This window comes from Callorhinus ursinus, unplaced genomic scaffold (assembly GCF_003265705.2).
Source record: "Callorhinus ursinus isolate GAN/ISIS: 27379988/994484 unplaced genomic scaffold, GSC_fseal_2.0 scaffold4, whole genome shotgun sequence".
Lineage (NCBI taxonomy): Eukaryota > Metazoa > Chordata > Mammalia > Carnivora > Otariidae > Callorhinus > Callorhinus ursinus.
The window spans coordinates 34,617,234-34,639,146 of NW_027397066.1; the positions used below are offsets into that span (position 1 = coordinate 34,617,234).

The 21,913-nt window shown below is 36.7% G+C and overlaps 1 protein-coding gene across 3 annotated transcripts in view; it reads left to right on the plus strand.

Annotated features, from left to right (window-relative positions):
• The window catches only part of SLC30A9 (solute carrier family 30 member 9), a 77,235-nt gene that overhangs the window by 24,013 nt on the left and 31,309 nt on the right, over positions 1 to 21,913 (plus strand). For all 3 annotated transcript variants that reach the window (XM_025887542.2, XM_073891593.1, XM_025887545.2), the window contains 7 exons: positions 1,777 to 1,836; positions 3,902 to 4,001; positions 5,744 to 5,836; positions 6,210 to 6,292; positions 11,571 to 11,629; positions 17,915 to 17,982; positions 20,823 to 20,925. In XM_025887542.2, the coding sequence (XP_025743327.2) occupies positions 1,777 to 1,836; positions 3,902 to 4,001; positions 5,744 to 5,836; positions 6,210 to 6,292; positions 11,571 to 11,629; positions 17,915 to 17,982; positions 20,823 to 20,925 (566 nt within the window). The remainder of the gene's footprint in view (positions 1 to 1,776; positions 1,837 to 3,901; positions 4,002 to 5,743; positions 5,837 to 6,209; positions 6,293 to 11,570; positions 11,630 to 17,914; positions 17,983 to 20,822; positions 20,926 to 21,913) is intronic.

Genomic DNA, 21,913 nt, shown 5'->3' on the forward strand with positions numbered 1-21,913 from the left:
TTCTTTTTAAGGATCTTTTGATGGGCAGAAGTTTTGATTTAGCAGAATATACCCATTTATTCTTGTTTGAGAAATCTCTCTATCATAAAAATATTCTCTGTCATTGTATGTTAGACATGTAGATGCCGTAACACGTAAGTCCTTAATCTACCTGAAATTGTCTGTTTATGGAGTGAGGTATATTTAATTTTTAACTTTTATTTATTCATTTATTTTGGGGGGAGGGAGTTGTATAGTTGTCCCAGTAGCCACTCAATAGTCATTCTTTCCTCATTGAATAGTATCTCTAGAATATTTTTTTTCAAGATTTTATTTATTTATTTGAGGGAGAGAGCACAAGCAGGGGAAGGAGCAGAGGGAGAGGGAGAAGGACAAGCAGACTTCTGCTCAGCAGGGAGCCCGACACAGGTCTCTGTCCCAGGACCCTGAGATCATGACCTGAGACAAAGTCAGATGCTTAATCGACTGAGCCACCCAGCCGCCGCCCCTCTAGGGTAGTTTTGAGTAAAAGAATTTATAGTGTGTGTCCTCGTTTTGTTCCTTATTTTAAAGAAATGCATCTAAATTTTCACCATTGAGTATGTTTGTTAGAGGTTTGTTTTATTTTTTAAGAAAATTCCTTTTTGGGGGAACCCTCCTACACTGTTGGTGGGAATGCAAGCTGGGGCAACCACTTTGGAAAAGAGTATGGAGGTTCCTCAAACAGTTGAAAATAGAGCTACCATACGATCCAGCAATTGCACTACTGGGTATTTACCACAAAGATACAAATGTGGGGATCCGAAGGGGTACGTGCACCCCAATGTTTATAGCAGCAGTGTCCACAATAGCCAAACTGTGGGAAGAGCCAAGATGTCCATCGACAGATGAATGGATAAAGAAGATGCGGTATATATACACAATGGAATATTATGCAGCTGTCAAAAGGAATGAGATCTTGCCATTTGCAACGACGTGCATGGAACTGGAGGGTGTTATGCTGAGTGAAATAAGTCAATCAGAGAAAGACATGTATCATATGACCTCACTGATATGAGGAATTCTTAATCTCAGGAAACAAACTAAGGGTTGCTGGAGTGGTGGGGGGGTGGGAGGGATGGGGTGGCTGGGTGATAGACATTGGGGAGGGTATGTGCTATGGTGAGCGCTGTGAGGTGTGCAAGACTGTTGAATCACAGATCTGTACTTCTGAAACAAATAATGCAATATATGTTAAAAAAAAAAAAAGAAGATAGGAGGGGAAGAATGAAGGGGAGTAAGTCGGAGGGGGAGATGAACCATGAGAGACGATGGACTCTGAAAAACAAACTGAGGGTTCTGGGGGGGGGGATGGGTTAGCCTGGTGATGGGTATTAAAGAGGGCACATTCTGCGTGGAGCACTGGGTGTTATGCACAATGAATCATGGAACATTACATCAAAAAAACTAATGATGTATGGTGATTAACATAATAAAAAATAAAAAAAGAAAAAAGAAAATTCCTTTTTGTGTTAATTTTCAAAAAAGGCTTGAAACTTGAATGGGTGTTTAATTTTAGTGAATGCTTTTTCATTAGCTCCTGAAATGATTCTATAGCTTTTGTCCTTTAGTCTGTTAATGATGAGGGGCATTAATAGTTTTACTAATGTTTGACTACTCTTCAATTCCTAGGACAAATGCAACTTGGTCTATCATATGTTATCTTTTTTACACATTGCCTTATCGTTAGCTAATATTAAGTTTATAGGTTTGTATGAAACCAACTACTTATTGTTACTTTTTAAATAAACCTTACAGCAGAAAATATAGGCGCTGAACTGAAAGCTCCACTTAAGCAAGAACCTCTCCAAGTAAGAGGTAAATATATTTTATTCTATTTTTTATTATAATGGTGTTTTGAATTAAATATACAAAATTAGTTTATATAGAGCTCTATATAATTATATTATTCTGAGTGTACAGTCCATTTTTACTTTTCTTTAAATATACCAGCCATAAAGATTTATTCTCCTGCTTATAAGCTAATTTTCTACTGAAGTTTACTTTGCATTTTGGTTATAAATTTTGTGGTAATTGTTTTTTCAAAAGCCCAAAGAAGGCAGTAATGGCAAATAAAAGTCATCAATTACTTTATCATTTTTAGAAAAGTAATGTGATTAAAGAGACCAGCACCTTTCAGTTACAACATGTTCAAATCCAGATAGAGTTTGGACATTCTTGTCCAGCTTTATTTTTTAGGAATAACTGAGTGACAAAGGCATTCTTGTTTGCAGCTCTGCCCTTTGTAATGAGCTATGGCTCCTGTCTCCAAAGCAGCATGTTTGACATGGGCGGTAACTCTGTAACTAGAAGCACCATGGCTTTGGCATCAGACGAAAGTGGACTCAGTTTGTGGCTCCAGCACATACTAGCTGTATGGCCTTGGGCATTTTCCCTGAGCCTATCAGATTGTGCTAAAAATGGGATTTCTTTCCTAGGATAACCTTGAAGATGATCCATAGTATATAGTTACAGCTAAGAATAATGAACACGATAGCAGTCATCATCGTCAATAATCTGGGCCAGGACAGACCAATAGGGATTTCTATATACTTTGAAGAAATCTTTAAAAAGTAACTTAAAAAAAAAAACTCATCTTTTAAAATTAGTAATTCTTTGCTCCAGAGGAGCTCATCTGGATAGAGAATTTTAGGATTATTAGAGTAAGGCAGTTTAGAGACTTGAAACTCATGGAAAAAGAAACCTGAACTTCCTTAGATGTATTTTTTCCAAATAAAGTTTTGATTTGTATACTGAACTTTATGTTTGAAATATTATTATTTGTACATTTGATTTTAATAGTTAATGTGTTATTTTAAGAGTCTTTTTTACCTACTGTAGTGATGAATCATTTTAGTCTTAATTTGCTCTTTCCACTTCAAAATACAACAGAAAACTCATTAATTAATATCTGGGAATAGAATATGAAGTGACAGGGTGGCAGTTCGAAACAGAACACATGACTTTCTATTGTTTTGCCCCTGCTCTTCAGATATTTGCTTATTTTATTTACCTATGTCATACGACCAACAGTCTCACTTTATAATGATTTATAAATATAGGCCTATATTGAGTGTAATTTTTAATTCACAGACTATAATTGATGCCAAATTGGTATTTCGTTATTGATATCTCTGGGTTTTTTTTTTTAATGAACGATTTGATACTTGGTAATAGGGAAACAATTTAATAGAAGGCAGTATTTTACCTATAATCTGTAATAAACTTCCTATAATTTTTAACTGATAAAAATATTTATGTTTACTTCAGCTTTCTTATGGACTGTGTGAAATAGTCCAGCAGCTTTCAGGCTTTTTTGACTGCAACTCACATAAGAAATACTAATGACCTACTATGTACATACATTATTGCGTGTGACTGAAACAAAAGTTTTCACAAAAAGTACTTATTCGCCGTGTGTGGTACTCTTTGATCACTTTCTGTTTTCATTTTTTATGAAATGCTGGTTTCACCCTACAGTTTGAAAAACATTCGAGCATATAATTTTTTTACTGAAACTTCATTTTCATTTAGACCCTAGACAATTTATTGTTACTATTTTTAGGCCCTAGACAATTTATATTGTATTGGTACAATTTAAACAGACCAGGAATACCTCTACAGGGTGTCCATTAGACAAAGGATTGACATTTTGGCATCAGTTACAGATGACTATGGAGGTAAAATCTAGATGGCTACAAATGGAGTTCTGTCCTGTTCTGCACTTGGGAGACTCTCTTCTGATGCCATTCAGTGCATCAGGAAAAACATCAATTTTCTATGAAATTCATTAGTGAACCCCCTAAGTGTCAGCATATGTTCATCTTCTGATGTGATGTCTAGTGTGCATATTTTTTATGTTTTCTTATATTTTTGAATTTAGTCAAAGCAGTCCTTAAGAAGAGGGAATATGGACCAAAGTACACTCAGAATAATTTCATCACTGGAGTCAGAGCAATAAATGAGTTCTGCCTTAAATCCAGGTACAGCAGTTGGTTTTTTTTACTGTGGTAGTTCTAGCTAATCTAAATAACCATTTATTTCTTAGAATGTGTTACTTGCTACTGTCCATGTGAAAACTTTCCCATGACTCCTTCCTAAATTGAAGAACTATTTGTTCAGTTAAAAAAATGTTAAAATTGTTAGCTTATTAAACTGAATTCTGCTTCAGTGTGAGCAATTGCAGCCTTTCGTGGTATATTAAACTCAAAAAAGCAGGTTCTTCAAAATGTCTGTATCACACAAGAACCTTAGGAGTTTTATTATTATGTTAATATATGGCAGATAAGATACCTTATCAATAAGATGTTTGCATATTTGTATGTTTAACTTTTTAAAGTTAACGGGTTTATTTGGCTAGCAGAGTTGAGTAATTAATTTAGTTACATTTATGTTCACACTCCAACTCTGTTGAGCATAAATTATTTTTGTTTTCTGGTATCTTTTTATTAATTTTCTTGTAACCATAGAGATTTGTTGAGATATTTGCAACAAATTAAAAATTTCACCCTCCTTTCTGTGTTTACCTAAGAAAGTCATATTACATGGAAAATTTCTTGGCAATTTAGTCATCAGATTTAGCCTTTTTTTTCCCTTTCCCTCCTGGTCACATCCTCTATTGTATATTACCAAGAAATAAGAATTCTTATAATCCGTTTTATAACTTTCATAACTATTAACAACCAGTTGTGACATTGATGTAAAACAATGTCCTTTTCACATGGAGTATTTCATTTAGTTCTCACAAAAATTTTGTGAATTAAGTAGATTAGGTATTGCTGTCTCCACATTGTAGGCCAGGAAACAGTAAAGATGTTAGTGATGACCCAGCTCATTTACTGAGTTAGCATCAGGGGGTTAGAATACATATCTTTGATACCTTGTCCAAACTTTTTACTAATATGTGATGGTTTGTTGTTGACTTACTGTATTGTATTGTATTTATCTTAAAGATTTTATTTTTAAGTAATCTCCATACCCAGTGTGGGGCTCAAACCCTCAATCCCGAGATCAAGAGTCGCATGCTCCACTGCCTCAGCCAGCCGGGTACCCTATAAACTCCCAAGTTTAATTTCTTGGAACTTATACCAGCTTTTTATTTATAGGTCTTTTCATAACTCTTAAAAAATTTCCATAGGAAGTACAATGATCAAATTTAGAATGACTATTTAGCAGTGACTTGATGAATACATACACCTTTCAGAATTCAAGAGAATGGAAAATAAATAACATAGAATTGACAGATACTCTTTATGACTTGATACCTATAGATAGTATTACCATTTAGTATCACCATTTAGTATTAATCTGGATATAAACAAGTGTGAATATAAATTTTAAATTTAAATTCTTAAGTAGGGGATGGTACTCTAATCTATGTTTTTTCCACTTTTTTTTCATACGTCAGACATTGCAGTGGGGTGTCCATAGCAGATAAATACAAACACTGATGAAGGAGTTGAATCTCTGCATATTATGTAATACATATTATGTATTTTTAGTGAGCATCAAGAATAATTGTTATTTTTTCATTGTCTCTAGACCAATTTTTGTGTACAAAAGGACGTCTTTAAACTGATCTTTCAAACCTTCACCTGATCTGTATAGCCTTTAAAGGTCAGGATCTAGGTAGTGGCTTTTATCTACCCCTAATAATCCTTCTAAGAACAGAACAAAAACTGTATGAACCTTTTCTGAATAAATTCAGCATGTTTTCTTTCTTCAGTGATCTAGAACAACTTCGAAAAATCAGACGACGAAGTCCTCATGAAGATACCGAGTCCTTTACTGTATACCTGAGATCAGATGTGGAGGCAAAGTAAGAACATACTTCTTTTAGAATAAATATACAAGCCAAATTTTGGATTAATAAAAACCCATATTAGATAGAGGTTTTTAGATGATATATTTTAAAAGCAAAGTATTTTCATCTTTGCAAACTTGTCTGCGAATTACTAGTATGTACTAGTTAACTAAAACTATGTGATAATTTATAAGAAAATTTGCTGTTGAATATACTTGCTGTTTAGATTTAATTTAGAAAAATTTCTTAAGTGCTTTATATTTTTCCTAAAGGACCTTATGCTTTGTTGTAAGATTCTCATGTTGTTATAGTTCATCTCGATTTAAATATGAATAATAATAAAGTCATTAAAATTGTCCATTGTTGATGGCCATGTGTGTATGCACAGATCTTTGGAAGTTTGGGGAAGCCCTGAGGCTCTTGCCAGAGAGAAAAAACTGCGTAAGGAAGCAGAAATAGAATACAGAGAAAGTAAGTATATTCAGTTTAAATTGGAGTTAATTGAAAAGTAACTTGTAGGTAAAACTTGGGCCTTAAATAATTACACTCCCTAGTAGTTGCATGCCTCTTGGCTTTGGCTCTGTTGGTTCTGGCAAATACCACTTGCCACTTTGGGATTCAATTACTTTTTAAAAACAGTATCAGGATGCCTGGGTGTCTGACTCGATTAAGCGTCTGCCTTCGGCTCAGGTCATGATCTCAGGGTCCTGGGATCAAGTCCTGGAGCCTGCTTCTCCCTCTGCCTGCCACTCCCCCTGCTTGTGGGCGTGTGCGCTTGCTCTCTCACAAATAAAATCTTAAAAAAATAAATATATAAATAAAAATAAAAACAGTATCTATTTTTTCGGTTTTCTCCTCCATAGCTCTTTAAAGAAGAAACAAAGCTGGTTGGTGGTTTATTAAAAGATATATGAATATTATAATTTATGGTCTGATTTGAAGATTATACTTGTTCTAAAAGTAGTAGTGCTTTCTTACAGAAGAGTCTGTTAATTCAGTTTCCCCATTTCTACTTTACTTTTTTTTTTTTTTAAAGATTTATTTATTCCAGAGAGAGTCACATGAGTCGGGGGAGGGGCAGAGGGAAAGGGAGAGAGAGAGAAGCAGACTCCCTGCTGAACGCAGAGATGCCAGGCTGATCTCATGACCCATGAGATCATGACCTGAGCTGAAACCAAAACTTGGATGCCTAACTGACTGAGCCATCCAGGCGCTCCCCGCCCCCATTTCTACCTTAAATAATTCATTTAGCAGGTACTTACCAAACATTTACTGTGAACGAGAAGTTGTGCTTGATGCTTGAGATTTAGTTGCAAATAAGACTTTCAGGGCATTTAACAATCCAATAGTTGAGTGACAAAGCCACCTTTATAGAATTAGGATTCAGGATTATGTGAAATATAATTTAGATAATTCTTTGATTTGTATATATTTATGTATTCACTAATGACAAAAGTGATGCACCCTTGTGATTTAAAAAAGAATACAAAAATATAAAGAATAAAAAGTCTCCTTTCATTTTCTCTAGTTACCATCTCATTTTACTTCCTATAGATAACTGTTGCTGGCAGTTTGGGATGCATCTATCCAGATTATTTCTGATGCATTTTCAAATTTATATACATACATTTTTTTCGCTTAAACATAAATGGGGTGACACTATTCCTATTGTTTTGTACCTTGTTCTTTATACTTACCAGTGTAACCATAAACATATTTCCATGTCTACATATAGAAATCTACCTCTCACTCATTCTTTTTTAACAGCTGCATAGTATTCCATTGTATGGATGTAATAAGCTTTATGTTCTCCAATTTTTTTTACCTTTAAAAAGAACACATTATGTTCTTCTTAAATGTCATATTTCTTAAGTATATAATAATATATTATGCTCTTATTACAAATACATGGGATAAAATGTTAGTAGTATTTCAGGGTCAAAGGACATGGGCATTTTAAAATTTGGTAGAATATTCTCCGAAGGAATATTGTGCCAGTTTACATTTACACTTAAAGTGTATGAGGGTGACTATTTCCTCATGCCCTTGACAATGCTGGATATTGCCGTTGTTTTAACTTTCTTGTGTATTTGATGGGCAACAGATGGCATCTTTAATTTTGAGTTTCTCTAAATTAAGATGGTGAGACCTCTGAGACCAAATCCTTATCCTATCTTTACCCTAACTACCCACAGAATGGATCATGTTTCCCTTATGTTGAGGTGACCGCTTATTTTCTCTCCTGCCTCCTTAAAGGAAAAAAAGAAAATTATGTGTTTGCCATTGATTTAGCCATATGAAACAAACTCATCTCATCACCCTTTGCTGGGTCCGAAGCTGCTGTCTCTAAACGTGCCATCTTGTGCTTTGTATCAGTTAGTGCTGGAGAAATCTTGAATAGATTATGTACAAAACTGTTTTTAAATTTTATATTATTTTGGAACTTTGCTTCTTTAGGGGTGGGGCACATTGGCCACCCTGTCTGGCTGAGAACTCTCTACAGTCTGTGGGCTGACAGTGTGCTGATCTTTTAAAGTTTCTTTCCCTCCCCAATTCCCCTTTTTGGTGAGGTTTCTGTGAGGCCTGTTAGGTGTGCATCCTGCAGCTTATTGGCTTAAAATGCAGTCTCCTTTGGTGTGGTCTCTGGGGGCCGATTGGGAGAAAGAAACCAATAGGGCAAACTGTTTTGATACTGAAAATTGACAAGTGTCTTTTTGAAATAAAGAACCAGTCCCTCTAAAAAAAGAAAAAAAAATTTTTTTTTTTAGTTTCTCTGATGAATACTGAGGTTGGTTATCTTTTAATATATTTGTTTGTTTTTCTTAATTCTTCTGTGATAATTTTTATACCCTTTACTCATCTTCTATTACATTGTGTGTCTTCTTAAATTGATTTTCATGAGTTTTTGATAGATTTTAATTCTTAATTGTGTATGTTCTGAATATTTTTTTTTGAGTTACCTACATTTTATTTATTTTTTAAATTTTATCTTTGTTTCAAGTTTTTATTTAAATTCCAGTTAGTTGACATATAGTGCAATATTGGTTTCTGGAGTAGAATTTAGTGACTCATCACTTATATATAACACCAAGTGCTCATCACAAGTGTCTTCCTTAATACCCATCACCCATGTAGCCCATCCTGTGCCTACCTCCCCTCCATCAGCCCTCAGTTTGTTCTCTATAGTTAAGAGTCGCTTATAGTTTACCTCCCTTTCTTTTTTTTTTTTTTTGTTCTTTTCCCCCATGTTCATCTGTTTTGTTTCTTAAATTCCACATATGAGTGAGCTCATATAGTATTTGTTTTTCTTTGACTGACTTGTTTTGCTTAGCACAATACTCTGGCTCCATCTACATCGTTGCAAATGGCAAGGTTTCATTCTTTTTGATGGATGAGTAATACTCCATTGTATATATACACCACATTTTCTTTATCCATTCATTAGTCGATGGACATTTGGGCTCTTTCCATAATTTGGCAATTGTTGAGAGTGCTGCTGTAAACAGTGGGGTGCGTATGCTTCTTTGAATCAGTATTTTTGTACCCTTTGGGTAAATACCTAGCAGTACAATTGCTGGGTGGTAGGGTAGCTCTATTTTTAACTTTTTGAGGAACCTCTGTACTGTTTTCCAGAATGGCTGCACCAGTTTGCATTCCCCCCAGCAGTGTAAGAGGGTTCCCCTCTCTCCGCATTCTCACTCTGTTGTTTCCTGAGTTGTTAATTTTAGCCATTAGTGTGAGGTGGTATCTCATGGTGGTTTTGATTTGTATTTCCCTGATGATCAGTGATGTTGAGCATCTTTTCATGGGTCTGTTGGCCATCTGTATGTCTTATTTGGGAAAATGTCTATTCATGTCTTCTGCCCACTTTTTACGTGGATTATTTGTTTTTTGGGGTGTTGAGTTTGATAAGTTCTTTATAGATTTTGGATATTAACCCTTTATTGGATATGTCATTTGCAAATATCTTCTGCCATTCTGTAAGTTACCTTTTAGTTTTGTTGTTTCCTTAGCTGTGCAGAAGCTTTTTATCTTGATGAAGTCCCAGTAGTTCATTTTTGCTTTTGTTTCCCTTGCCTCTGGAGACATGTCTAGTAAGAAGTTGCCATGGCTGAGGTCAAAGAGTTTGCTGCCTGTGTTCTCCTCTAGGATTTTGTTGGTTTCCTGCCTCACATTTAGATCTTTCATTCATTTGGAATTTATTTTTGTGTATGGTGTAAGAAAGTGGTCCAGTTTCATTCTGCCTGTGGCTGTCCAGTTTTCCCAACACCAGTGGGTTGAAGAGATGGTCTTGTTTTCATTGATATTCTTTCCTGCTTTGTCAAAGATTAGTTTTTGTTTTTGTTTTTGTTTTAAGATTTTATTTATTTTTCGACAGAGAGAGAGATAGCAAGAGAGGGAACACAAGCAGGGGGAGTGGGAAAGGGAGAAGCAGGCTTCCCGCAGAGCAGGGAGCCTGATGCGAGGCTCGATCCCAGGACCCTGGGATCATGACCTGAGCCGAAGGCAGATGCTTAACGACTGAGCCACCCAGGCGCCCCTCAAAGATTAGTTGACCGTATCGTTGTGGACCCATTTCTGGGTTTTGTATTCTGTTTCATTGATTTATGTGTCAGTTTTTGTGCCAGTACCATACTGTGTTGATGACTACAGCTTTGTAATATAGCATGAAGTCCGGAGTTGTGATGCTTCCAGCTTTGCTTTTCTTTTTCAAGATTGCTTTGGCTATTTGGGGTCTTTTGTGGTTCCATACAAATTTTAGGATTGTTTGTTCTAGCTCTGTGAAAAATGCTGGTGGTATTTTGAGAGGGGTTGCATTAAATGTGTAGATTGCTTTGGGTAGTATAGACATTTTAACAATGTTTGTTCTTCCAATCCCCCTACCTGTAGCCCTTGGTAACCAGTCTTCTACTTTCTGTTTCTATGAATTTGACTGCTATAGATATCTCATATAAACAGAATTATACAAAATTTGTCCTTTTAACTCAGTTATTTCACGTAGCTTAATGTCCTCAACGTTCATCTGTGTGCCAGAATTTCCTTCCTTTTTAAGTGTGAATGATATTTCATTGTATGCATATACCGCATTTTGTTTATCCATGGACATTTTGGTTGCTTTCACTTCTTGACTATTCCGAATAGTGGTGCTCTGAATATGGGTATGTAAATATTTGAGAACCTGCTTGCTTGTTTGCTTTTCTTTTTCTTTCTTTCTTTCTTTTTTTTTTTTTTTTTTGATGTATACCTCCTGCAAGTGGGATTACTAGATCATATGGTAGTGTTTAATTTTTTGAGGAACCCTCCATGTTGCTTTCCATGGCAGTTGTACCATTTTACAGTCCCACCAGTATACAGAAGGTTTCCAGTTTCTCCACATCCTCACCAACGCTTGTTATTTTCTGGGTTTGGTTTGATTTGGTTTTTGGATAATGGCCATTCTGATGGGTGTGAGGTGATACCTCGTTGTAGTTTGAATCTGTGTTTTTCCGATAATAAGTTTGATATGATCATCCTTTAATGTGCTTGTTGGCCATTTGTATATCATCTTTGGAGAAAGGTCTGTTCTAGTCCTTTGCCCATTTTTTATTTGAGTTGCAGATCCAGATTTTTTATAGTAATCTGATATTTTAGCTCATAGCCAGTAGAACATATTTAACATACTCTCAAAGAGAATAATTGTGTTACCCTAAAATGTGGCTAATAGAATATGTATGAGCTAAATGTATTTTGTAATTCTTTTCTTGTAAAGGGCTATTTAGAAACCAAAAAATATTAAGAGAATATAGAGACTTCCTGGGAAACACCAAGGTAAGATTATCTTTCTGATAATGTTATGTGTGTATATTTTGCACAGTGAAATTTTAGTATCAGTCCATTGTGAAATTTTAGCATGTCTGATCATAATTCAAGATTTTCTTGAGCACTTGTAACTTACCAAATTATATGGTCTGTTTGTCTCTGTTTGGTTTTCTTGAAATTAAAAAAAAAACTGGGACATAACTTCTCTTTATATTCATAACAGTGTTGAGGGGGTGGGAGGGATGGGGTGGCTGGGTGATAGACATTGGGGAGGGTGTGTGCTATGAGTGCTGTGAATTGTGCAAGACTGTTGAATCACAGATCTGTGCTTCTGAAACAAATAATGCAATATATGTTAAGAAAAAAAAAAAGATAGCAGGAGGGGAAGAATGAAGGGGGGGAAATTGGAGGGGGAGACAAACCATGAGAGAAGATGGACTCTGAAAAACTGAGGGTTCTAGAGGGGAGGGGGGTGGGAGAGGATGGGTTAGCCTGGTGATGGGTATTAAAGAGGGCATGTTCTGCATGGAGCACTGGGTGTTATGCACAAACAATGAAGCATGGAACACTACATCAAAAACTAATGATGTATGGTGATTAACATAACAATAAAACATTTAAAAAATTCATAACAGTGTTATAAACCATAAGTGTATAGATAGAGGTAAGGGAGAAGACTTATTTTCTTAGGTTTTTAGCAAAATTCAGCTCTCATAAACATCTTTAATTTCCTTTGTCCTCTCTCCTACTTCTAACCCTGATTAAATATTCAAACTGCCACTTCTCTGCTTGTACTCAAAAAGTTTAGCCGTTGGAGGAGAAAATTACACAGCCATTCTGATTCTTTTCTTCGTATTATATGAGTATATATAAAACCAGCGGACACGATGCTATTTGACAGTCTTACTGAACTTCCATAGTGCATTCAGTCTCTCTCTGAGATAGCTGTTGCATACTTTTCCTCTCTTCCCAAACTTCCTACAGCCTTACTCTTCAGCTGATGACCTTGCTTCATCTTTCACTGAAAAAAATAGATGTAACTGATAAAAGTACCTCACTTTCCATCACCAGATTTACTAACTTATCTACTTGTGTGCCAGAATACTTCCTACTAGAAGGAAATTAATATTGGGACCAGTATAGAAAGTTTACTTTTATTATCCTACCTCTTATTCTCTTCTGAATCCTCTTCATTTGGGCTTTCATCCCCACCACTCCACTGAAATGGCTCTTATCAAAGTCACCAAGACCTCCAAAATACCAGGTAGTCATGTCCAGAGTCACCGTTGCATTTAAACCTAATTGGGAAGTATCTCCTGTCAAGAAGTGACTGTCCTATCTGGAGAAAAGGCTAACTGTACAAATTGTCTACTTTCTTCTGAGTTACATTTGAGACATTGCTCCCTTTTGGCAAAATTTAGGTTGGTAATGATGACAACTGTAGTCATATTTTATTTGATGTTCTTTTCTTTTCCATTCATTATATTCAGAACTCCGTAATTTCCATTTCCCATATGAGTTTTGTGTTTCTGGCATCCCATTGGTGGAGTCCTTGTCTGCCTCATGAGCCAACCTTTTCACTTCGGTGACCTGGCAGCTGTGGAATAACTTAGGCTGGTGAGACCGGCCTCCTGGGAAGATCTGTTCCTAGGTGTTAGATCTGTTTCACATGGAGGATCATTGTCACCGGATGTTTGAGAGTAGCTGCTGACTTCTGAAATCAGTGTCACTAGAGGCCTTTTGAGGATTCATACTTGTCAACCTTGGAAATGTTCCAGGGTTTGAATGGAATTTTTTTTTTTTAATTTTATTTATTTATTTATTAGAATGAGCAAGAGAGGGAGAGCATGATTAGGGGCAGAGGGAGAGGGAGAAGCAGACCCCCCCTTCTGAGCAGGAGCCGGATGTGGGGCTCGATCCCAGGACCCTGAGATCGTGACCTGAGCTGAAGGCAGATGCTTTTCACCAACTGAGTCACCCAGGCACCCCTAGAATTTGTTTCTATTACACTCTTTTTTTTTGTAGTAATAGGATAACATTTTAATTTCCCTCTACTGTTCCCATATTTCCGTAAGGAACATTTACTCTTCTACTGAAGAGGGCTGCTTTCCTTCTTTAAAATATATGGGGCTGTTCCTGTTAAATATTAAATATTTTTAAATATTAAGTTCTTTACTTTTTTTTTTTTTTTCCTGATCCAGACACTTGTTTTTCTTTGGTATTTTTCTTTGTATTAGGGGAACTCTAGTAGTGATATATATGAACTCACTATGTCCTGGGTCTGCCAAAAGCATTCTCTCGTCAGAACAATATCTAACTGTCTGATATCTAATTTCTCAATGTCCTTTTAATACATTTCTCCTTTATAGTACATTTCTACTTTCTTGTCTCTTTCCTTAGAATTCTAATTCTGTGAATTTATTTGTGATAGTCCTTTAGAGCATCAGAAGTACCTTTATCTCTACTTGCTGTTATAACCTTGAAGTGCAAGTAGTGCTTTGAGTATTTTACCCTGATTTTACTGGTAGGCCTTTTTGAAATATTGCCAAATTTTCTAATTTTGGTCCAATATTTTATTTTATTTTTATTTTTTTAAGTTTGCAGACCCCTGAAGTATGATGTTCATGAAGCAGGGTTTTTTTTGTTTTGTTTTGTTTTTTAAGATTTTATTTATTTATTTGACAAAGAGAGACACAGCGAGAGAGGGAACACAAGCAGGGGGAGTGGGAGAGGGAGAAGCAGGCCTTCCGCTGAGGAGGGAGCCCAAGGCAGGGCTCGATCCCAGGACCCTGGAATCATGACCTGAGCCGAAGGCAGACACTAATGACTGAGCCACCCAGGCGCCCTGTTCCAATATTTAAAAAAAAATTGTTTATTATGAAAAATTTCAAATATATACAAAAGTAGAAAAAATAAATATTTGATATACCCATCTTCCAGTTTCAGTAATTCCCAGCATATTGGCCATTCTGATCTTTAAGGGGCAGTTCTCCAATTGCTTTTATTAATGGAATTTAGGGGTGACTTTAACAGGATGCTTCCCAAGGGGGTTGTGAATCCTGGCTCCTTGTAGATCTCTTGCTTTTCCTTGGACTTTGTCACTATTTCTGATCTAATGAATACCAACATGTTTTCACCTTTTCTGTAATCATTTTTTATCAGCAATCTGTGCTCCGTGAATCTCTTTTTCCTTATAACATTCTATTCTAATTTTAAAGATCTCATTTTCCTTCCTTATCTGTCTTACTTATCCCAAAAGTTCTCATACCTTTCTTCTAAAGAAAGATTTCTCATCTGCCACTTTAAACAACATCTTTTCATTTATCTCTGCATTTTTTTTACTGTTCCTAAAATAATTTTTTGGAGTTTTGTTTTTCTCTTTTCAGCCAAAGGATACAGCACATTCTCATTATGATAAAACAGACATACTCTGGTTTTTATTAATCAATAAACAATAGAACTCAGAATCTAGAGCCATGGTCAGAATTTGTAGTTTGCAAATCTAAGTTCTAGTAAAATCGTGGATAAGGTTTCTTCCTGCCTAATTCCTCGTCTTAGCTTTGGAGGCAGTTCAAAACAGAATTTGGGGGCATCTAATTGCACATTGTTTGTCAAGAGCTGGCCTTAACACTTAAAATCTAGAAGCTCTGCCTTGTGTTCTCTTGTCCACAGGGAATGTAGGAGGTGCTATTTAAAATCTTGGTCTGCAGACCTGACTGCAAAACACTAAAATAGTGAGAAAAAATTTAAATAGGCACTTTTCTCCCCTAATTCCTGATATGGAATCTCACCTCAGCTTTCTTGGCAAAACCCAGCCAGGGTGCATCTATGGAATTCAAGTGTAAGCTGCAGCAGCCTGTCTTACAGCTCTCAGTGAGGGCTGTTTCTACTTCTTCAAGGCTGTTGTTGTCTGTATGCAAGGGTACAAAACTGCCGTAAGCTGTGGTGACTTAACAAGAAGTTACTCTTTCATGTCATGACCCCAGTAACAACCTAAAATTGTACTCCTTATTTGTTTTCCTCATCTATTTCTTAGAGTTCCAAGCCAGTACATTAGATCTTAAAGACTCTTGATTTAGACTTACCCAGTAAATTGTAGACAACTCTACCTGTCTTGCCCAAATATGGAGGCATGAAAGAACAGAAAAGAATGTGTAGCAACTCCCAAAATAAAGGAGGGAGCTAATAAGCATGCCCAGCATTCTCTCCTGAATTTACCTCACTAACTTAGTCAACCTCCAGAGGGCCACTGGGGAGGAGGGGAGGCTACCATTACCACGGGGTGGGGTGGGGGGCAGGAATCTCTTCTCATGGAAATCTGAGAAGGAAGAAGTATTCAAGTGCCCACCACCAGTAGCAAGTATTCCTTTTCCTCGGAACACCTTGTTCTCTAGGAGCCCAAGGTAGTCTTTCTCCTGGTTTTCCTTGTACTTCATTAATACCTCCACTTCCTCCATCTCTTCTGCAAAAAATCTCTGCTTTTTACTCAATCTCCAAATATTGGAGATTCATTATAGACCCTTTTATATTTAAAGCCCATTAGCAGGTTCCAACTGGCATTTTCTCCAAGACAGATACCTAGTGTACTTGCTTCTCACCATGCCTCTTCCTGAAACCTTAGTCTAAATCATCACCATCCTTTACCTGGAGTACCCTCCTAATTGTTCTCTCCACCTCTGCTTTTGTCCCCGTAATTTGTTGTCTACATTTTATTGAAAGATTTTATTTATTTTTATTTATTTGTCAGAGACAGAAAGAGAGCACACAAGCAGGGGGAGGACCAGCCAGAGGGAGAAGCAGGCTCCCCGCTGAGCAGGGAGCCCGATACGGGACTCGATCCCAGGATCCTGGGATCGTGACCTGAGCCGAAGGCACACGCTTAACTGACTGAGCCACCCAGGCATCCCTATTCTCTACATTTTAAACTATATCTTTGTAAAACCTAAATTTGACTGTACCAAATACTTGCTTAAAATCATATGGTGCCATTTTGCCAGTAGAATAAGAGTTACACTCCTTACCATAGTTTCCAAAATCCTGTGGAATGTGGTCCCTGCCTCCTCCTCTGTCCTCAACCCCTACCATTTTCCTTGCTTTCTATGCTCTTAGCCACACCAACCCAATCTTATTTTGTCCTTTCCAAATACCAAACTTATTTCTGTTCCACAGTCTTTAAATGTGCTATATGTATACTTTGCCTGAAACCATTCTTCCATATTTTTTCATGGTTGCTGCCTTCTCATCTTTGAACCTCTTTCCTACTCTAGCTAAAATAACCCTTTCCACATTCGCCCTCCCCCCATACATGATCCTTTTTTATTTTGTTTTGCTCTGTTTTATTTTGTTATGTTCATTATTATCTGATGTTATATTTTTGTTTATGGATTTATTCTCTATCTTCCTGGACTAGATTGTGAGATCAGTGAAGGCAGGACTCTTGTTTTGTTTACTGTCAGGTCCCAGCCATAGAATTACTCCAGGCATGTAGTAGTTGCACAATAAATGTTTCTTGAATAAATGACATAAGGCAGAATTATATGAAGTACTTTAATAGAAATGTAAAGTTCAATAATAAATGTGCAGCAGAGTGAGTATTTATTCTCTGTGACCGACCAAGGAAGGCTTTACATAGAAAAATGCCAGTTGGCCTAACATGGAATAGGATAAGTAAAAGCTGGACAAATTGTGGTAGAAGATGATGGTAGCATTCCAGGGAGAGGAAAGAGCAGGAGACAAAACACAGAAAGTATACATTGCAGGAACAGCAAAACTACATTTAACTCAAGAAAAATAGTTTTCTTGGTTTGTTTCTTTTGGTTTGTTTTGGAATTAAACATATTATCACTTGAGGTCTTTGGTATTTAGAGAGCAGTAAGGAGTTAAATTAGAGAAGCAAACTTGGCTTTGGCCATTCCTTGTTTAAAAGTTACGTTGCTCAGGAAATGGAAAAATTTTAGAGTATATCAGTATTAGTTCAGTACATTTTTATCACTTTGTCCCTAGTTTCTGTGTAACCAACTCAGATCTTTTCTGGCAATAGGCAGGAGATTACTTACAAGGAAACAAACAATTAAGGTTTTGGAAAAGGACTCACATGTACTCTCAATTTCTATCTTCTCACTTTTTAAAGTGGAGATTCTGGAGAAAAAGAAGCAAATAACTAAATCTAGTTGTTCAGAGGGTTTAATAGAGGATATTTTCTGGTGTGTCAGATCACTTATAAGCATTAAACTGTTTCTCTGGGAAATTTTAAAGATTTTTTTGTGTGTGTTTTTTTGTTTGTTTTTTTTATAGCCACGGTCCAGAACGACATCAGTTTTTTTTAAAGGGCCAGGAAAAGTGGTGATGGTTGCCATTTGCATGTAAGTACCATTTAAAATAGAAATATATTATTTTTGGGACACCTGGGTGGCTTGGATGGTTAAGCGTCTGCCTTCGGCTCAGGTCATGATCTCAGGGTCCTGGGATCGAGCCCCACATCAGGCTCCCTGCTGAGCGGGGAGCCTGCTTCTCCCTCTGCCTGCTGCTTCCCCTGTTGGTACGCTCTCTCTCTCTCTCTCTCTCTCTCTGTCAAAAAAAAAAGAAAGAAATATATTATTTTTAATGTGTGTATCTATGAATGTAAAAATTTATTACTTGGTATTTAGATAAAGAGTTATAAGTTCATGTTATTATAGAAGGAAGTTGAATGAGCCTTTGTTAATATTGTCAGTAAAGTGATGAGGGAAGAGTCCACATAGATATCCATGCTTGTGCTGGGTCTATTTTTGGAGTGATTAGGATCTAAGAATAGTTGCTCTCTGAAAATTCTTTTATTTTCATTGGCGTTGAAAGAAGTCTTTTTTTAAAAAGGTGAATTGGCTGAGATCATTTTTTGAGTAACTAAATCAACCTGGGTCATAACTACTGAAGAATATTTACATTCTTGTTTTTCCCCATTTAACTTGGAAGAACATAATTGCTATTTGTGCCTCTTCTTTTTCCTTCTGTCTTCTTGATTCCTATTGTTTTGTTATCTTTTTTCTCTTTTGCTGATTAATCTATTTTAGGATATTTAAAAGTATTAATTCCATAATTTATTAGTTTGTTTATTTCTAAAATATATACATATGACATGTCAGGAATTGTGGTAGGGTCTTGAAATACAAAGATGCAATTCATAATTCTCATCTTTAAGGATTGGAGGGGCACTAGACTGGAGGATGTCATGTACAGTAATGCAGAGAAGAGACGATGATGCACTAAACTGAGATAATGACGGTAGGGATGGAAAGACATGTTTAGGTCCAAGAAGTATTTAGGAGGTGTGGTCAAGCATGGGCCCAGGTTTCTGGTTTGGACAATTGGATAAATAATGGCAGCATCATTGAGAAAAGGAGCACTTGAAGGAGGGGCAGGGTGGCAGCAAAGGAAATGAGTGTATTTTTGAGTTTGAGTGATCTGCCTGTAGGGCACCCAAGTGGAGTTGGTCAATGGCATTAATTCTTCTCTTCAGTAAAGTGAGGTTAGCAATTAAAACTTTCTTCATTGGAAGAATGTATGTAATATATGTAAACTGCTTAGTGTAATACCCAGTACATAACAGGTACTTAATTAAAATATTAATATATGTTGGGTCTGAAGCTCACAAAGGAAAGCTGGATTAGGGATTTAGAGTTGAGAGTTATTGATACAGAGGTGATAAAGCCATAGGAGTAATTTTTTTTTAAAGATTTTATTTATTTATTTGACAGAGAAAGACACAGCGAGAGAGGGAACACAGGCAGGGGGAGTGGGAGAGGGAGAAGCGGGCTTTCCTGCTGAGCAGGGAGCCAGATGCGGGGCTCGATCCCAGGACTCTGGGATCACGACCTGAGCCGAAGACAAACACTCAACGACTGAGCCACCCAGGCATCTCAAGCCATAGGAGTAATTAGGATCACCTGGAGAATGTGTTTGAGGTGTGAGGAAGAAAAATCCCTCAGGAGGAAACCTTGAAGAATGCTAACATCTGTGAAATGGGTAGAGGAAAAGAGCCTGCAGAGGAGACTGAGGAAGAGAAAGCAAGACAGAAAGGAAAGCAAATCAGGAACTAGGAGGAAAACCAGGGATATCATGGACGCCAAGGAAGACAGTCCTTTAAGAAAAAAGTGGCATATGCTTCTGTGAGATTAAGGAAAATACTAAAATGTTTTCAGGAATTTAGTAGCAAGAAACAGTTGTGGTATTGATACGAATAATCTACTGAGGTATCTGAGGCATAAGCCGTTGTTAAATGGACTGAAGACTTAGTGCAAAATGTGGAAAATGGATACAGCAAAAGGAGCTATAATTCTTTCAATGAAGTGGAAAAGAAGGGAAAGAGAGCTGGAAGGGGATGTACAGTTTCCTTATTTATACAATGAGGATATTAATATTTATATAATAGTAGTGTTATAATAAAACATGGTAAGTGACTAAGTGTAGTGCCCGAGATAAACCGTACCAGTCATTACTGTTGGAATCTGAACAGCTAGCTTCCCCAGAGCTAACCATGTTTATTTTTAGCATCTGTTATCTTCTAGTATGACTATGAGACTGCTTGGTCTAGATTTGTCTTCACCTCTGGCATCTGGCACCTTCACATCTGGCCTGCTTAAGTAAATAGACTTTGATTGTGACATTAGTGTGCTGGACAATATCAAGTGTAACCTACCCTAAGACAATTTCCTTTCTAACTTTACTTCATCCAAATATAAAACACACTCTTCTCATAAGTTCTCAAAATATACTTAAGTAATTTGTTTACACATATCATGTGTCTTCATTTGAATATTTAATGATATCATCTGTATTTTTCAAATTTATTCTCTTATTACCTAAAATACAATAAATTCTTTTTTTTTTTTAAGATTTTATTTATTTATTTGAGAGAGAGAATGAGAGCCAGAGAGCACGAGAGGGAAGAGGGTCAGAGGGAGAAGCAGACTCCCTGCTGAGCAGGGAGCCCGATGTGGGACTCGATCCTGGGACTCCAGGATCATGACCTGAGCCGAAGGCAGTTGCTTAACCAACTGAGCCACCCAGGCGCCCATAAAATACAATAAATTCTTAAAGGCTAGAGATTCTTTTTAATTTACTTTGAACAGAATCTAGTATGGAGGTTTATATACTCAATTAAATAAGCTTTTGGTGGAAATTTTTATCAAAACCTGTGCTAAATTGTTTTATCTTTCTCTCCTAGCAATGGATTAAACTGCTTCTTTAAATTTCTTGCCTGGATTTATACTGGTTCAGCAAGTATGTTCTCTGAAGCTATACACTCTTTATCTGATACTTGTAATCAGGTAAGGTGTAAAAGTTTTTTTCTTATTAATTTTAAAGTAAATTTTTTAAAGCTTTGGTCTAAAAGTAAAAACAGATGATTCCTATAGTTGGCTTGAGGAATAAAATGAAAGTTTGTTTTTACTTTTGATGATGAAGTACATAGAAATTTGATCCTAGTATTTTATTTATTATTTTTTAAATCAAGGATCTTCTTTATTACTTTTGTTTTTGAGAGCGAGAAAATGAGGTGAGTGGGTAGGGAGGGGGACAGAGGGAGAGCGAGAAACTCAAACAGGCTCCAGCACCCGGTACGGAGCCCAGTGCAGGGCTCGATCTCCCGACCCTGAGATCATGACCTGAGTTGACATCCAGAGTCAGACGCTTAACTGACTGAACCACCCAGGTGCCCTTGATCATATTTAGTATATGTGCTGCCGAAGCGAGCACTACCCGTGATCATATTTAAAGCACGTTGTTATGCTTTAAGAACTTAACAACAATGGAATATGAAGTATAACATTATCAGTAGTAAGTGTTGGGCAGAATCTTTTCTATAAGAGATTCTTATCATTAGGTAGAAATTTGGTCTCTGAATATGAATTCTTTTGACTGTAAGGGCCAATTAAGTTTTTTGAATAAAGCTATAAAATAATCAGGACACCTGGGTGGCTCAGTGGGTTAAGTTTCTGACTCTTGATTTTGGCTCAGGTTGTGATCTCAGGGTCATGGGATCAAGCCCCGCATTGGGGTCCATGCTCAGTGTGGAGTCTGCTTGTCCCTCGCCCTCTGCTCCTCCTCCGCACATGCACACACACTCTCTCTCCTGCTCAAATAAAGAAATAAAGTCTTAAAAAAATAAAGCTATAAAATAATCACAAGTGATTAATGAATTAAAATGATTTCACATTAGACTGTTTTCTTTTTTCTTTAGATTTTATTTATTAGAGAGAGAGAGCATGAGCCGGGGGAAGGCCAGAGGGAGAAGGAGAGGGAGAATCTCAAACAGAC